Source organism: Triplophysa rosa, linkage group LG14 (genome assembly GCF_024868665.1).
Source record: "Triplophysa rosa linkage group LG14, Trosa_1v2, whole genome shotgun sequence".
In the NCBI taxonomy this organism is placed as follows: Eukaryota; Metazoa; Chordata; class Actinopteri; order Cypriniformes; family Nemacheilidae; genus Triplophysa; species Triplophysa rosa.
In genome coordinates, this window is record NC_079903.1 from 18739321 (window position 1) to 18754055 (window position 14735).

The window sequence follows — 14735 nt, forward strand, 5'->3', positions numbered from 1 at the left end:
TCAGCGGGCTGACATTTGGCCACTGATAGCCCGGTGTGTGTTTGGTTGTAAGGGAACACTGGGCCTCAGTGGAGTTGTCAAAACAAAGGGGTCGCTCTCTCCAGGAATGACTGACTGACTGTCTCTGAACTTGTGTGTGTGTGTGTGTGTGTGTGCGTGCGTGCGTGCGTGCGTGCGTGCGTGCGTGCGTGCGTGCGTGCGTGCGTGCGTGTGTGTGCGCGTGTGTGTGCGTGTGTGTGTGTGTGTGTACTGAACAGGGGTGCGTTTCCCAAAAACATTGTTAGCCAACTATGGTCGCAAGTTCCGTCGTTCCAGCATAGTTCAACGATTCAAGTGTTTCCCGAAACAATCGTTCCAACTACAGGTCTAGAGCTGTAGCATAGTTCCTTTTTATTGTGACATGTAGAATTACATGCATCATGCCTTTGAGCAAACTAAGCAAGCAACATGCAGTGCATTCTATATCCATCATTCGAAATATATACAAATTCAATTTGACATCTTTTAGTTTGTTAAGAAAATTTAACGTGCTGTAGGACCCATGGGGAATCCCTGGGTGGAGTGAGGAAACTTATGAATTAATGAAATATCTTGAAATAAAACGACAGATAACAAAAATAGGATAACAAAAGTCACCGTTTAATGTTATGTATGTTATTTACAGCAAGAATTTGACAGTAATTCGATCTGAACGTATTTATTAGTAAACATCTATACTCCACCACCTGTATGGTGGATGTCCAAACCCTGTTGGTCCCAGACATGGTCAGGGTTTCCGCAGCTCCCTCTGGAGGTGGATGCTACCTGTGTTCTCTGTGCCTCTTTTACGGCTATCCCTACGCTCCAAAGATGAATCCTCTGGTTTCCTCTTACACTAGCACGACTCTGGGCCATGCCTGCTCCATCGACTATGCTCTGCCTCAGCTCCTCCCTGGTCACCAGCTCCTCTAGATCCGCGGGTCACTGTTTTCCCTGTGCTCCTCTCCCTCCATGGTTCTTAACCACCCATATGTTTTGTTCTTTATGAATCTCAAACACTGAGACCAGGAGAACAGAGATTCCTCCTAAAAACAAAAGGGACATATCTTTTGCCGTAACTGGTCCCAAACAGCCTGCTGGCTCATATTAGACTGGCTCTGTCATTAAATGCTTTTAAATACTAAAACCCTAAAAACTTTTGATGGTTTTAAAATATTTGCCAAGTTATGCTTTGTGATGTTTCTACTTTTTTTATTCTTTTATATTTCTGTACAACACTTTGGTAAGCCCTTGCTTAAATATGCTTTATAAATGGAATAAACTTGAAACCTCAGACTAGAATGCCATGATTTATGATGTCAAAAGCAGCACTAAAATCAAATAACACTAAAAGAGAGATGCAGCCTCCATTGGATTATTTAAGAAGTGCTGTATCACTGCTGTAATGTGGCCTAAATCCTGATTGAAATTTAACACTGATACTATTTTTCTGAAACAATTCTCACCACTGGGGGAAAATATAGTAAAGTGCTTTGCCAAAGGCATTGTTAGCCTAAAATTTACATTGTTATCAGCGTTGGTTAATGATTAGTTTCCCAAAACCATCATTCCAGTGAACATCTGGAAACTTGTAGGGTTGGAACTACAGCTTGCAGCCTGTGGTTAGAAGCATAGTTCCTTGATAGTTTGTGCTGTCAATGTCATTGACAGTGTCACTATCACAATTATTATTTAAAGTGAAATCTGGAGACATTATGCTATTTGGATACTGTATATACGCCAATGTAAGTTATGTTTTATTTTCACTTGTACTATACCAATACTGTATGTATTAGATACATGCAAGTGTGACGCAAAAGTCGTTCATTCACATATTTGAAAATATTACGCCTAATTTGTTAAACACAGTAAAGGACACTCAAGAACAAATAATAAGATAACACAATAACAAAAATACACAATGAAGTAACAGACAATACACCAAAGTCAGTACAGCGTATGAATACTGTAAGAAGAAACATTACTCGATAAGAACTATAACAATAAGCAATCATTTGTGCACATGTTTTGGTAAGGGCAACCTGTTGTGACGTACAAATATTTACTGTTAATAAAATAAAAACATGTTATTATGAAAATTATGCATAAGATTGTATTTCGTTGCTTTTTGTTCAAAAGATTTTTATTTGTTCATATGTTTGTTCAAAACTTTGTTAAGGTGGAGATGACAGGTAAGGGAGCATTTATGTTCATAAAGTGAATAAAAGCACAAAAAACAGCAAAAAAGGTGTCTTGTTACTTTTCTGTTATGCCATTTTAATGTAATAATGTCAAAATGTTTATGTTTTCAGGGTGTCTTGCAGGCGATGGCTGAGCTAAGCACGGAGTACCTCAGGGTTCAGTGCTTAGCATGCTACTCTTCTTGAAATACACAAATTGGCTTGGATTAATAATTCAGCAGTCTGATGATCCCACAGTGTGTACATAGATCTCAGTCTGCCTGTTAGCTTGTCAGAGACAAGAAAAGCATTAAACAAAGGGAACCCCATTAGACCCTCATGACTGCTTCTCACTGCCATTAAGTGCCTTGTTATAACAAGACATAGTACTTTGTTCAAATCAAATCTAGTAATCCTAAAGACATATATCTGTAAAATGTATTGTGACACCTTGAAAGTGTTTCATCATACAGTATTTTTACTTGTTACACCACTTGACATTTTTAAAGAAAATCAAAGCCGTCGTATAAACAAAGTAGGCTATATTTGTTGGGCTTTATAAAGCCAGAGACACACTGTATGATTTTAAATAGTTCTTTATGATTGTTGCTTGTCACAACATACAAATATGATCCCAGGATCTCAGTTGTCATTCATGTGACTGTACGACAGTAAAGACACGACACTCTCGAGACGATTAGTCCAGAGTTTTGTCACACTGTAGGTTGCCATATGGAGAACCACACTGCAGGACTGTGTCTAAACATTTTTAGACTGCCAGAATTTTATTTTACTTTATCTATGAGCTGGTTCATAACAAATCTCTGGGAGTCAGCTAGGCAGATGTGTTTAGATGAACCAATGCTATTGGATGTTGACCTTGTTGCAACAGTGTTAAATACAGTGTTAAATGTTAAATAACACAATACAAATCAGAAGAACTAAGTACTCACACATCAAATGTACACGAGAGTTGTTATCTCACAATGCCAAGTCTTCATGGATGTGTGTCATTACAGGTGTATTGTTCATATGAAAAGACACAGAGGTAAAATGTTGTTTTAGGGCACAGATGATGCTGTACTCAAATGTGTTACTGTCCATAAGGGTCGGGCCGCACAAGATTTTTATCATTTCACTGGGAAACTCCAGTACCAATTTACACATCTATTTTTTTACTGTGACAATTCAGCCTTTTAAAATGTTGGCATACATTTAAAGGAAGGGACATCAGAAAACACATGATGTTTTTGAACATGATGTATTTCATGCTTATTTGGTTACACTTTTATTTAAGCTAAAATTGAACATTTTTACAGTAAATTTATTCAAAAATGTATTCACATAATTATTGAATTCTATACAGTAACCATATAGCTTGCATAACATAAGCCCTTTGTGTGTATGTTTAGGGTTATTAATGGCAAATAAATAACTATTGGTCCATTGAAAGACTGATATATATTTAGGATTGTGGATTGTAATTTAATTATAATGTTAAAAAATAATTAAAATACAAATGTGTCTAAAATTGTCTTGCAATTTTCAATATAGCATTTATAAATATTTAATATAGCATTTAGGTCTAAAGCTAATATACGTAGATATAAAAGCCACACAGGTCTTTAAAGTCCACATTAATGTAGGGATGCACCTGAAAATGCAAGGTTTGGAAGGTACAATTGTTTTAGTAAGTGCGCACCTGATAGGTGTGTCCTTACTCATCGGGCATCAGAGGAGAGGAGCGCATCGGCTCCTTTAAGGCAGTCAGCAGTGAGTCGGGCTTTGGAGGCAGGGGAGAGAGAGAGAGAGAGAGAGAGAGAGAGAGAGAGAGAGAGAGAGAGAGAGGGTTATTCTCTAATGCTCTAAGGCAGAGAGGGTTAGCAGCACACGAACCAATGCGATTAAAGCGCCACGCAGGAGGAAGATGCGCCTGCTTGCAGCCTGCTGGACGGCGAGAGGTGCTCAAGAAGATGGTCTGACTGTGGGATCTCACCTTAATTCCTGCCGCTTCAGCTTCTCCGGACTTTCTTTCCGTCCCCACTTCTAATAAAACATCTATGATTTACTCTTCCCTGTTTAGTTCCTTTTCCTCCCTTTTTTTGAAAATACTTGGTTCCCCTTGGTTCAAGTGACACGTTCGTACGGCACCATTGTTTTTGGTTTCGAAAGTTTTCTTTTTCCTCCGCACCACCACCTGCTCTGATGAAAGACGTTCCTGACTCAGCATCGCACCTGCACCCAGCATCCCCCCTGAAGCACAGCAGCATCCGGATAGCACCCGAGCTTTAACCAAGACAATCACACCAGAACGTCCGCACATTTTTCATGCGCAACGACAGGGCGCAAAAGCGCACGAATAATACGCACGGTGGAGATACTCGCAAGTCATTGGCACAGGAAGGCAGGACTGCTTTTTGTTTTAACCTAACCGTTGGCATTCCGAGTCGGGGATCAGGAAAAAGCAGTGAGCAAAGTGTGCGGAGTGAAAAGAGGAAAATCTAGCTTGGGGATTGAACGGAGCGGGGCATGTGGATATTGGCATTTCTCTTTCTCCAGAGCATCCTGAATGGTTAGTCTTCATTTTCTTTTCGCACTCGTTTCAAACTTCATTTACCCTCAGCACGATATTTGGGGGGGCGGGAAGGTGTCCTGTGAGTAGAGATGTATGCAAATGAATTTTTAATGGTGTCATGGGTGGCCACCTCTGCTGTGAGACTTTCTCTCTTTTTAATCATTTATTAAAACGCCTTATTAGTCACATTATGACATTGATGATGTCAACTAATCACCGTGTACTGCGAAAGCCTTATTTAATGATCTGTGCGCATACAAGGGCCTCCAGCAGGTATTGCACAGGTTTCTTGTCGTTTGTTTTACGCATGGGGAGATGTTAATGAATGTGACCTCTGCTTCATCAACACGAGTGTTTCAGACGCACCTCGTCAATGCATTTTGCGTTTTAATTTTCCAATTCGCAGTTTTCATTTCTTCATTTTTTCATTTAGGATATCTACAACGACTGACGCATTTTATATTAGTTAGACCAGTCTGTATTCCGCCCTGCCTTTTTTGTCATGCTACATGTCAATGCAATTTAATTGTGGGCAGCAATAATTTGTTTAATTGAAAAATGCAACGCTTAGTTTAGTCAATTAAAAACAGATAGATAGTGTTTTATTGATTTAATATGGTTTGTAATCATTACAATATGTTGCTGGCACCGGTGCAATTATGAAATAAAAACAATTCAGCTGTGCACATCAAATGAAGTTATTTCGTTCAGTCATTTTCCTAAGATGCCCCTGTTGTGCACTTGAGCCCTCACAGTCGGTGGATAGCAGAGAAATAAAAGAAATAGTCATTTATTTGACATAATTTAATTCTTTTCTTGGAATCATTTTCATACTGGTCATGAAAACATTTTTATATTTTGAATACATATATGGCTTACTTGGGTGTATTTATATAGCTTGCAGGAAATAAATGTATTGTACACTGCGCCTGTTGTATACACCAATTAATGGTGTGTAAAAAATAAAAACAGTTTAAAAGGTGTCCATAAGACAGATGCAAGGCAGAAAAATACTACACAACGCCTTAATAGCTGTGTGTGTGTGTGCTGAAGGGACTGCGCCTGCGTGGATGCATGTGTGTGCAGCGAGAAATTTAAATCCATTTTTATGTAAAATTTTAGGCCGATTGTGTATTAAGCATGACTTTTCCACCCTTATTTAACGTACATCTTTTCACAAGTGTAACAAGGTGTGATTCGGCAGTGCTAGAGAGATGGTCAGTAGGTGAAAACATGGAAGGGTGTGTACGTAAGGAGGGAGCCATGGAGGATGAAGAAAAACAGATTGAAGGCAGGCAGGAACATTGACTGATCTCGACGAAATATTGCAGACAGGCAGATAACATTGAAGGAAGGTTACTACACGATGCCAAAGAAGAAGCAGAGACCCGTACTCGAAAGAGAAATAAGAAAGGCTTTCGAGCAAACGCTGGCACGAGTCCTCAATGTGATGCTTTGAATGGCAGTCATTTTGAGGCGGCGAGGTTGCTGCGAAAGCTCGCCCTCGGAAAACAACGGAAAATAATCCTCCTCTTCAGAGGAGGGAGATAAATGTGCTGCTGCTTCTACTGTTTGAGCGGCACACTTTGAGCTCTCCGAGGTATTTCTCACCTGGGGCTAATATTAAATAAAGAAAATATTGAGATGTATTTTGTAATAACTTTGAATTGAAATTGCGCCACCCCTGCCTCAGCTGAAACTCATAAGAGAACAGAGAGAACTCATCAGTCACCATCAGTGGCCCAGCTGAGCAGATAGTCAAATGAGACGCTCACAAGATTTCCTTTTCCTTCTCCGTGCCCTTGCCGTTTTTTCGTACCGTGCATGCGTTTTTACAAAATCAGACTGTAGGTCTTTCAAGAAAAAAGAGTGCTTCGTAAATCAGATGTTGGCTTGTTTGTTAATTGGTACGGAATATCAGTAAGCATTGGTAAGATTTTCGGTTTACGGTATGAGTAAAAGCAAGCTCCCCGTTATAAATGGTTTCTATTCTCTTTTCAGAGAGCATTCTGGAAAATTCAAGCTCTAGAAGGTTTATCGCATGCTGCTTGGCCTGTCACTATGGAAACCTCTATTATGAGAGCCATAGTTGCGCGATTCATCAAATAAGACCGTTGCGTGATTGCATGACCCCTGACATATGACAAAAGTGTAGATTAAATAGTTATCAAGCAGGTGAGCATGCACTCTGTTGGTATTTTATCTATTTTTAATCGTGTCTGTCCATAATATTCAAGTAGTTATGTTTTCTTAATTCTGCTGTTCAACTTTTTGCCTGAATATCAATATCAAAAAGCATCCGCACGACAATTACCATTTGTACTGTGGAAATTAAATCGGCATAGAAAAGAAGTTTCGCACCTGATTTAAATTCAAACTGTTAACAACAACAAGGTGTTCGGGCGAGAAACATGACCGTCTCAGATCTCTTGCTCAAACGGTATAATCCGCCACTTGTCGTCCATGCTGGCACAACGGATTATAATCTCAGCCGTCTAAATCCTGCATAAAAACATGCGATGTTGTTACTGGAGATTATTCACAGGAACTGTTGTCCTAAAAGAATGATACGAAGTAATCAAAATGATATGATGCGCAGTAAGGACTTTATTCCAAGTTAGACTGGGAATCGGTTGAGAAGTCTAAAGGAGGAACTGGAGAAATGATTTGACTCCACTTGGCTGTGAGAAGCGTGTGTTTGCTGGGAGTTAATCTATTGGGGGCAATTAAAGCAGTGTGCTGATTAGGGGCCCATCTGTTCAAGTTTGTTAGATAGTCCTGGTAGACCTGTGCCCTCCAATCCTCTATTACCTATTTAAAGACGTTGAGTAAGTGTACACCACCCCCACCCGCCAGAATTCAAATCCGACCATTGCAATGCACTCTATATTTGTTTTTTTCCTCCTTTACTGTTGTTCTGTTATTGAGCCATTTCTAAAGCAATTCATGCATGTAATGCAAAAAATAATTATGCTTTATGTCTGTGGTATAACTGCCGACTGTCATGAAGATGAGACTTCGAATGACTCCAACCTACCACTGACTTTAATGTTAGCAACCGATTTCTGGTTGCCTTTGGATAATATTACATAACACAGAATAAATACTCAACTTTAAGCAGAATCCAGCAAAATACAATCAATAGCAGCTCCATCACGAAATGGAATAAAGATATAATTTCTGAAAAATGAGATGTTTGGTTTGTAATCGTCCGAAGAAATTGTGAAAGTTGTGTCAGAGGAGAAAAACATGTTTAGAGGTCGTTTTGAGGACAACACAATTTACTGCATTTCATTCAGTAGATATGAATTTCTTGAACTGTATTCTTCACATGATTTATTTTATTTTAGCTGGAGGCAGTTCAAGATTGAATTTTGTTGAATACACATCGACACTTATGAGGAGTATAGGGTTTGTAAACAATTCTATTAAAAAATATTTTTTATTAAATACAATTAAAGGTAGTTGTAAAATGCAGTTTCCTCATATTTACCATTACCGTGAAAGAAAGCAAATGTGTCTAGCTATCAACTCAGATTTTTTTCTCTTGTGTCTACAGTTAAAACATAACTTTTAATATTCAAAAATGATATTTAACTGCAATGAACATGAAATAAAAGTTTCTTTTTTTAAATATGGAATAAAATCGTTAAGCTTAACTGTGAATATATTTAGGTCGTTGACAGATTAATGTGCAAATCTGTCCTATGGTGTGACGGCATACATTTAGAAGAAAAAAAACCAACAATGAAGACAAATCTCTCTTATGCTGTTTTATATGATAAAGATAAATATTAATAGTACAATGTAATATTAACAATTTGTTTTCTGTTTGTTTGCTGTCATCAACATCTTCTTGAAAATGCCATGCGTCATACTTTAAACACCCGTCAATGTGTATGTCTACAAAATTGCTGTCTTTTTTTTTTTAAATGAGACCCGGGCAGAAGTATGCTGGCTGAGGAATATCTGATTTAGACTGAGAGGAGTGATGAGCATTACTTTGCTTTCTCAATGTTGTGATATATTTTTGATCATAGCATAGCCCAAAATACCTAAGACTGAGGTGGCTGGTATATTTGGCTGCCCCTTTTTAGTGAACTGTCATAAAGGGTTTATCATTGTCATTGATTCATTTTAATACCATTCATATGTTGCATCCTCTGCAGATAATGAAAACTGTAGTATCATTGACACATTAATCACTTAATTGCTTTTGACAGATGGTAAACCTGCCATATGTTGATTGTAATGTTTTTATTCTGACAATCAGTGGCTCATACTAATTTATTATACCACGGTCTCCACGATCGTGGTAACTGTAATATTTAGGTGTGGTTATTTTTCTTGTATGTGTCGTGTTGCAGTTTTCCCTAAAACAGAATCAATAAATGTTATATTTTTCATCTTATCAGTTGATCAGTCGAGTAACTGAAAGCAAGATTTTCTCTTCAAATGGCTGCATATAAAGCGCATTGCTGTCCTTCAGCTCATAACAGCTGTCTCAACTCCAGCAAACATAAAGATGTTGCTTTTTGATGTGTGTTTTAGTAGTTAAATGTCTCATTAGAGCGGCAGTTGCCTGAGGTTTATTATCTGTTGCTCTCTCTCTCTCTCTCTCTCTCTCTCTATCAGCTGTTCCCCACAAGTGATTATGCTAATTGCTGTTTGATCAGATGATTAAATTATAATTCGATTAATCCAGGCTACTAAATGCTCTGAATATATTTGTGTCTGCTCGCTCGGCTGGCTGGCTGGCTGGTTGTGTGGAGCGGCGGTCTCCTGTCACCTTGCTAGTGCACACCGAGAGACAAAAACGTGTCAACTTCAAATGGAAAGAGTATGCAGTATGCACAGAGGAAGGGGGATGTGGAAGCATCATCTTTCAGAAGACATTACAGCAGTGTGAAATACATCAAACAGATAATAAATGTGGATTTAGTACAAAAACAGTCCATTTACTGTAGCTATACACTTGTTGCGTTAAAACGATTTAGAAGTTACTATACGTTTTGTATTTTGCATTTAGCAACAATTTTTTTTCTTTCTTTTTCTTTGTTTTAATAGAAAGATAAAGGGTGTGTATGTGTGTGTGTGTGTGTGTGTGTGGGGGGGGGGGGGGGTACTGCACTATCTACAGTATGCTCATGGACTACTGCAGTGCTATGGTAGGGTGGCAATACGTGCCATTTTTCCCCGACACGTCCTGGCCAGGATTTCGGGTGCGTCATCCGGAGGTCGCGTTTGTCCACCGCATACGTCATCGAGGTTTATTATTTCAGGTTTTGATTCAGAAAAGCAACCGTTATATTTCAAGGTACGAATGAAACTACAATGATTATACGTCTTAAGTAGGGTTGGGAATCGTTTCAATTTTATCGATTCCAATTCTGATTCTGCTTATCGATTTCGATTCTTATCGATTCCCAGTTTCGATTCCACAGTTGAAGTAAAACATTTAGATATCAACCTGTTTGGTCATTTAGCCTGCTTATTGACGTGTTTGCAAAATATATACTGTATATATATTTATGAGCACCGTTTTGTGTATATTTAAACATAGAAACACACCTTTTCTGATTTGTTACAATTTGTATTATCATAGTTGAACTACATCATGGTTAAACTGCAGTTACTATAATGCAACTATGGTTAATTTGTGATTCCTGTGCTTTAATACAAATTCTATAGCTAAACTATGCTTACTATAGTAATAAATATCGATAATTTTCATAAGGGCTTTTATTGAGATATCAGCAGATCATGCAGCGCATGTACTTTTCTGAAAATATGCATACAGGAATTGATAAGAGGAATTCATATTTTAATGTCAAGTATCCGATTTCTATTCCTTTCGATTCCGATCCGATTCCTAGCCTTTCGATTCCGATTCCAAATTGGAATTGATTTTCGATTCCCAACCCTAGTCTTAAGAGAAATCAATGTTAATTTTATAATGTCTTTTTTAACTACGTATGCCGTGGACAAATGCGACCTCCGGAGGACGTACCCGAAATCCTGGCCAGGGGTGCGTTTCCTGAACAACGACATAACTCGCTGGTCATCCACCACAGTACGATGCATCATCAGGGAAATTAACGATGTAGTTACGACTGTTTCCCGAAACCGTATAGTAACTCTGTCGGAGATTAATCGTTTGAACCAAGTTGGTTCAGCAATCTAGTTGATGACGCCATACAGGTGGTGGAGTATAGACGTCTACTAATAAATACGTTCAGATCGAATTACTGTCAAATTCTTGCTGTAAATAACATACATTACATTTAACGGCGATTTATTTCGGCTTTATTTCACGATATTTCATTAATTCATAAGTTTCCTCCTTACGTCACTCCACCGCACGTAGGCTCATGTGCATGCGCACTCTTCAAAAAACAGCGCTTGTACACAGGAAGATCGACGGTGTTAAAAAAGGTCAAATTAACTCTCACAGTGTATATATAATCCACACTCTCAAAGTCACACCTTTTTTAACACTGGCGATTTTGCTGTGTATTTTCTTAACAAACTAAAAGTTGTCAAAATAAATTTGTATATATTTCGATTAATGATGGATATAGAATGCACTGCATGTTGCTTGCTTTGTTTGCACAAAGGCATGATGCATGTAAGTCTACATGTCACAATAAAAATGTACTTTGCTTCTAACCACAGCTTTTGGCCCTGTAGTTCCAATCACGCAACTTTGCGATGCTGCTATTAGGGGTGGGCGGATCGATCCTGAAGTATCGATACTATCGATACAGAGATTGTATCTAAAAGGATCGATCCTAACATAAAAATATTGATACTACTAATGTGTTTTTACTACTGATTTTATTTATTTACTAATGTAGCTAATAATTGTATAATATAGAAAACCTTTTTCCCCTACACCTAGTCTTGCACACGTTGCTCCTCTCTGCGCTGCTGTGTTTTGTTGTCCGCCATCACGTGACTCAGCAGCGCCAAGCGCAAACAGAGCAAAGTCCATTTACGAAGTCGTCCACTCGGCGGCCATGTTTGCAACGCCTCTGGGCAGCTATTTACGTCACTCACTTAAGTCCACAGGCCTATCTACTTGAATGGGGGGAGGTTGATATTTCTAAAATTGCTGGCAAAAAGCACAACTAAACAGCATATGTCCGATCAATAGTAAAACATGTACCTTAACTTTGGTTTGCTAAGCTTAAATTGTGCTAAAAATCACCTTATTCGTTGTCGCCTCATCTACTGCGCCTGCACACAGGCTGTCATTCCTCCCCATTCATCGTAACAGCAGTGGCGCATCTTGTTAATATTAATATCTTTGAGCAGAGGAGAAAGAAGAGGAGCATCGTGTGGAGTTATTTCACTGCCGTGAATAAAAACACTGCGATGTATGGCAGTAGGGCTTTGGGAGTAAAAAGCCAAAGATTGAGAGTTAACATACTTTATTATTTAAGCACTTTATTTATTTTGTTTTTCAAACAATTGTGTGCGCTTTGTTCATAAATTCACTTAAAAAAGTGTAATGAAAGGGAAACATGTTAATTTGTTCTATTAGTGTGTCTAAATATAACACTGAACAAAAACGGGAAAAGAAGTTTTAAAATCTTTGTTCTTCTGTAATAATTTTGTGCACTTTGATTTTTTTAAAGCTAGAGAAGTAGTACTGGGATATGGAGAAATTGTTTTGTTATATATTGTTTTTCTGTCCTGTCAATCTGTTATTATTACTATTTTCCAATAATAATTTGGTGCAAAGTTCATGTGTGCAAATTCTATTACAGTAAGAAATAAATATATTTATTTGGTTTAAAATATTTCCTGTGTTTTAACATGCACATGATTAATTAGCCTACAGGCACATTAAGAGCACAAATCACAAAATATTTTAGTGGATTTTACATGAAAATGTATTCAGATTTAGCATATTAATGATGCATTCATCTGATAAATCATAACACTTCATCTACAGGAAAGTAAATGTAAGTTCAAGTGAATGCTTCTAAAAGTCAAAAGTATTGGTATCGGTATCGGCAATACTGGCCCTGCATTTACTTGGTATCGGATCGATACCAAATTTTACAGTATCGCCCACCACTATGCTGCTTGCGATTGGTCGTTGGAACGATTGTTTCGGGAAACACTTGAATCGTTGAACTATGCTGGAACGACGGAATTTGCGACCATAGTTGCCTAACGACACTTTTGAGAAACGCACCCCAGGACGTGTCCGGGAAAAATGGCACGTATGGTCACCCTATGGCTATGCTATGACAAAGATGCTTCTGAAAGACATGATTTCAGTATAGAATTATAAAATTATGGGAAACATGCTATTTAATATTACTAAACAGGATGTTAATTATATTAATATATACGTCATATTATTATATACTTGTGTCTAATATTATCCAGTTTTATCAGCATTTTTGGTAACAATGCAGTCTCAGGAGAATTTGTGACATTGTCACGAAATGTAATCTATTGATTCATGTTCATAGACACGAATTTCGCCTTTCTTTCATGTCACTCAGCATGACTTTCATTCTAACATATGTGGTATTTTTCATATGTACAAAAATATATCAATGCAATCTGATAGGAACTTGTACACTGTAAAACTTTGCTTTAATTTCGCAGCAGGTTTGCCAGTAACTTACTGTAGATTTAATGTACAATTTTGTTTTAAGCATAAACTTACCTAGTTTATATATTTTTCTTTCATAAAACAAGACTAAATATATGAATTTTCTTGTTATGTAAATGTATCGTAATTTAAGAAGTTTTAAATATTTTTACAGAAAACAAGAGAAAAATGCTTAGGAAGAATGTCTTTTATTTGCAGTGTCTCTTCTTGGTCATTTTGAATCTCAAAAGTCAAAGTGTTTTAATTTTGATTAAAGTAATTGAAAACAGCACTAATTGAAAAGTATATTAAGTAGTAATTAAATCTACAGTAAGTTACTGGCAAACCTGCTGCAAAAACTACATTAAAGTTTTACAGTGTACCTAGTTCACGAGGTGGCTCATGTGAATTCCTACAATCTCATTTGTACGTTTTATTATGATTTGACTTTGCCCCTGTGACGTCAGGTTTATGGGCAGGGTTAAGGGGTGGTTCTTTATCGTTGCCAGCTCGTAAAATGTGTGTTTTAGCAAAATGTGCCTTTGCGGCTGTGATTTTAGGGTTTGGGGGAGGTAAGGTTTTGGTTAGCCACCTCATTAAATATGTAAATATGTATATATTGTATGATTTGTTTTATAGGCTGTACTGTACATAGACTTTTATACTATTTTTCTGGCCATGTCCACACTAAAAGGTTTTCATTTGAACACGCAACTTCCATCCACTCTGAGACAACCTTTTTTGTCAACAATAACAAGTTGAAAACACTCTCCAAATTTGAAATCACCATTTTCCCGTTAGAGTCTGGACTGTGAAATTAGATGCTTACAACATCTATGTTGCTGTACGGGATGCAGTCTTGTCACCCATTTAGCCCAATGCAAGATTGGTGCAATGCAAGATTCATTTTCATAGTGTTGTAAATGAGTAATGTCAGTTTATGTATACTTAAAGTAGTGTTTCTTCAAAGGAGCCGGAATTGTTCATATACTGTTTGTAGCCGGAAAACAGTATTGTTTCATAGCCGGAACAGCATATCAGAGCGTCTTTCGTTTTACTCATGCGCAGCAAAGGAACGTAATCATTTACATTTGGAAAACGTTTGACAATGATAGTTGGGACGAAGAGAAACCACTGTGTAGTGTGATTACCGTAGATGTAGCCCAAGGAACCTCACCCCAAATTAGCACACAAAAATGATTGATGGCTTCACGAGTCAATTAGACACCTTTTTCTGTCTAAGTGGGCAATACTTGGCCTAAAATAAGCTGCAGACCTTTCGCAAAGAATTGGGTATGTGAGACTACATAGGCCTACAATGCTATGAGGTCATGTAACAATAATGCAT

The 14735-nt window shown here is 37.8% G+C and overlaps 1 protein-coding gene across 2 annotated transcripts in view; it reads left to right on the forward strand.

Annotated features, from left to right (window-relative positions):
- Window positions 1-4047: 4047 nt before the first annotated feature.
- dscamb (Down syndrome cell adhesion molecule b) overlaps window positions 4048-14735 on the forward strand; it is a 109653-nt gene continuing 98965 nt past the window's right edge. For both annotated transcript variants that reach the window (XM_057351377.1, XM_057351376.1), the window contains exon 1: window positions 4048-4770. In XM_057351377.1, coding sequence (XP_057207360.1) covers window positions 4728-4770 — 43 coding nt within the window. In that variant the 5' untranslated portion in view covers window positions 4048-4727. The remainder of the gene's footprint in view (window positions 4771-14735) is intronic.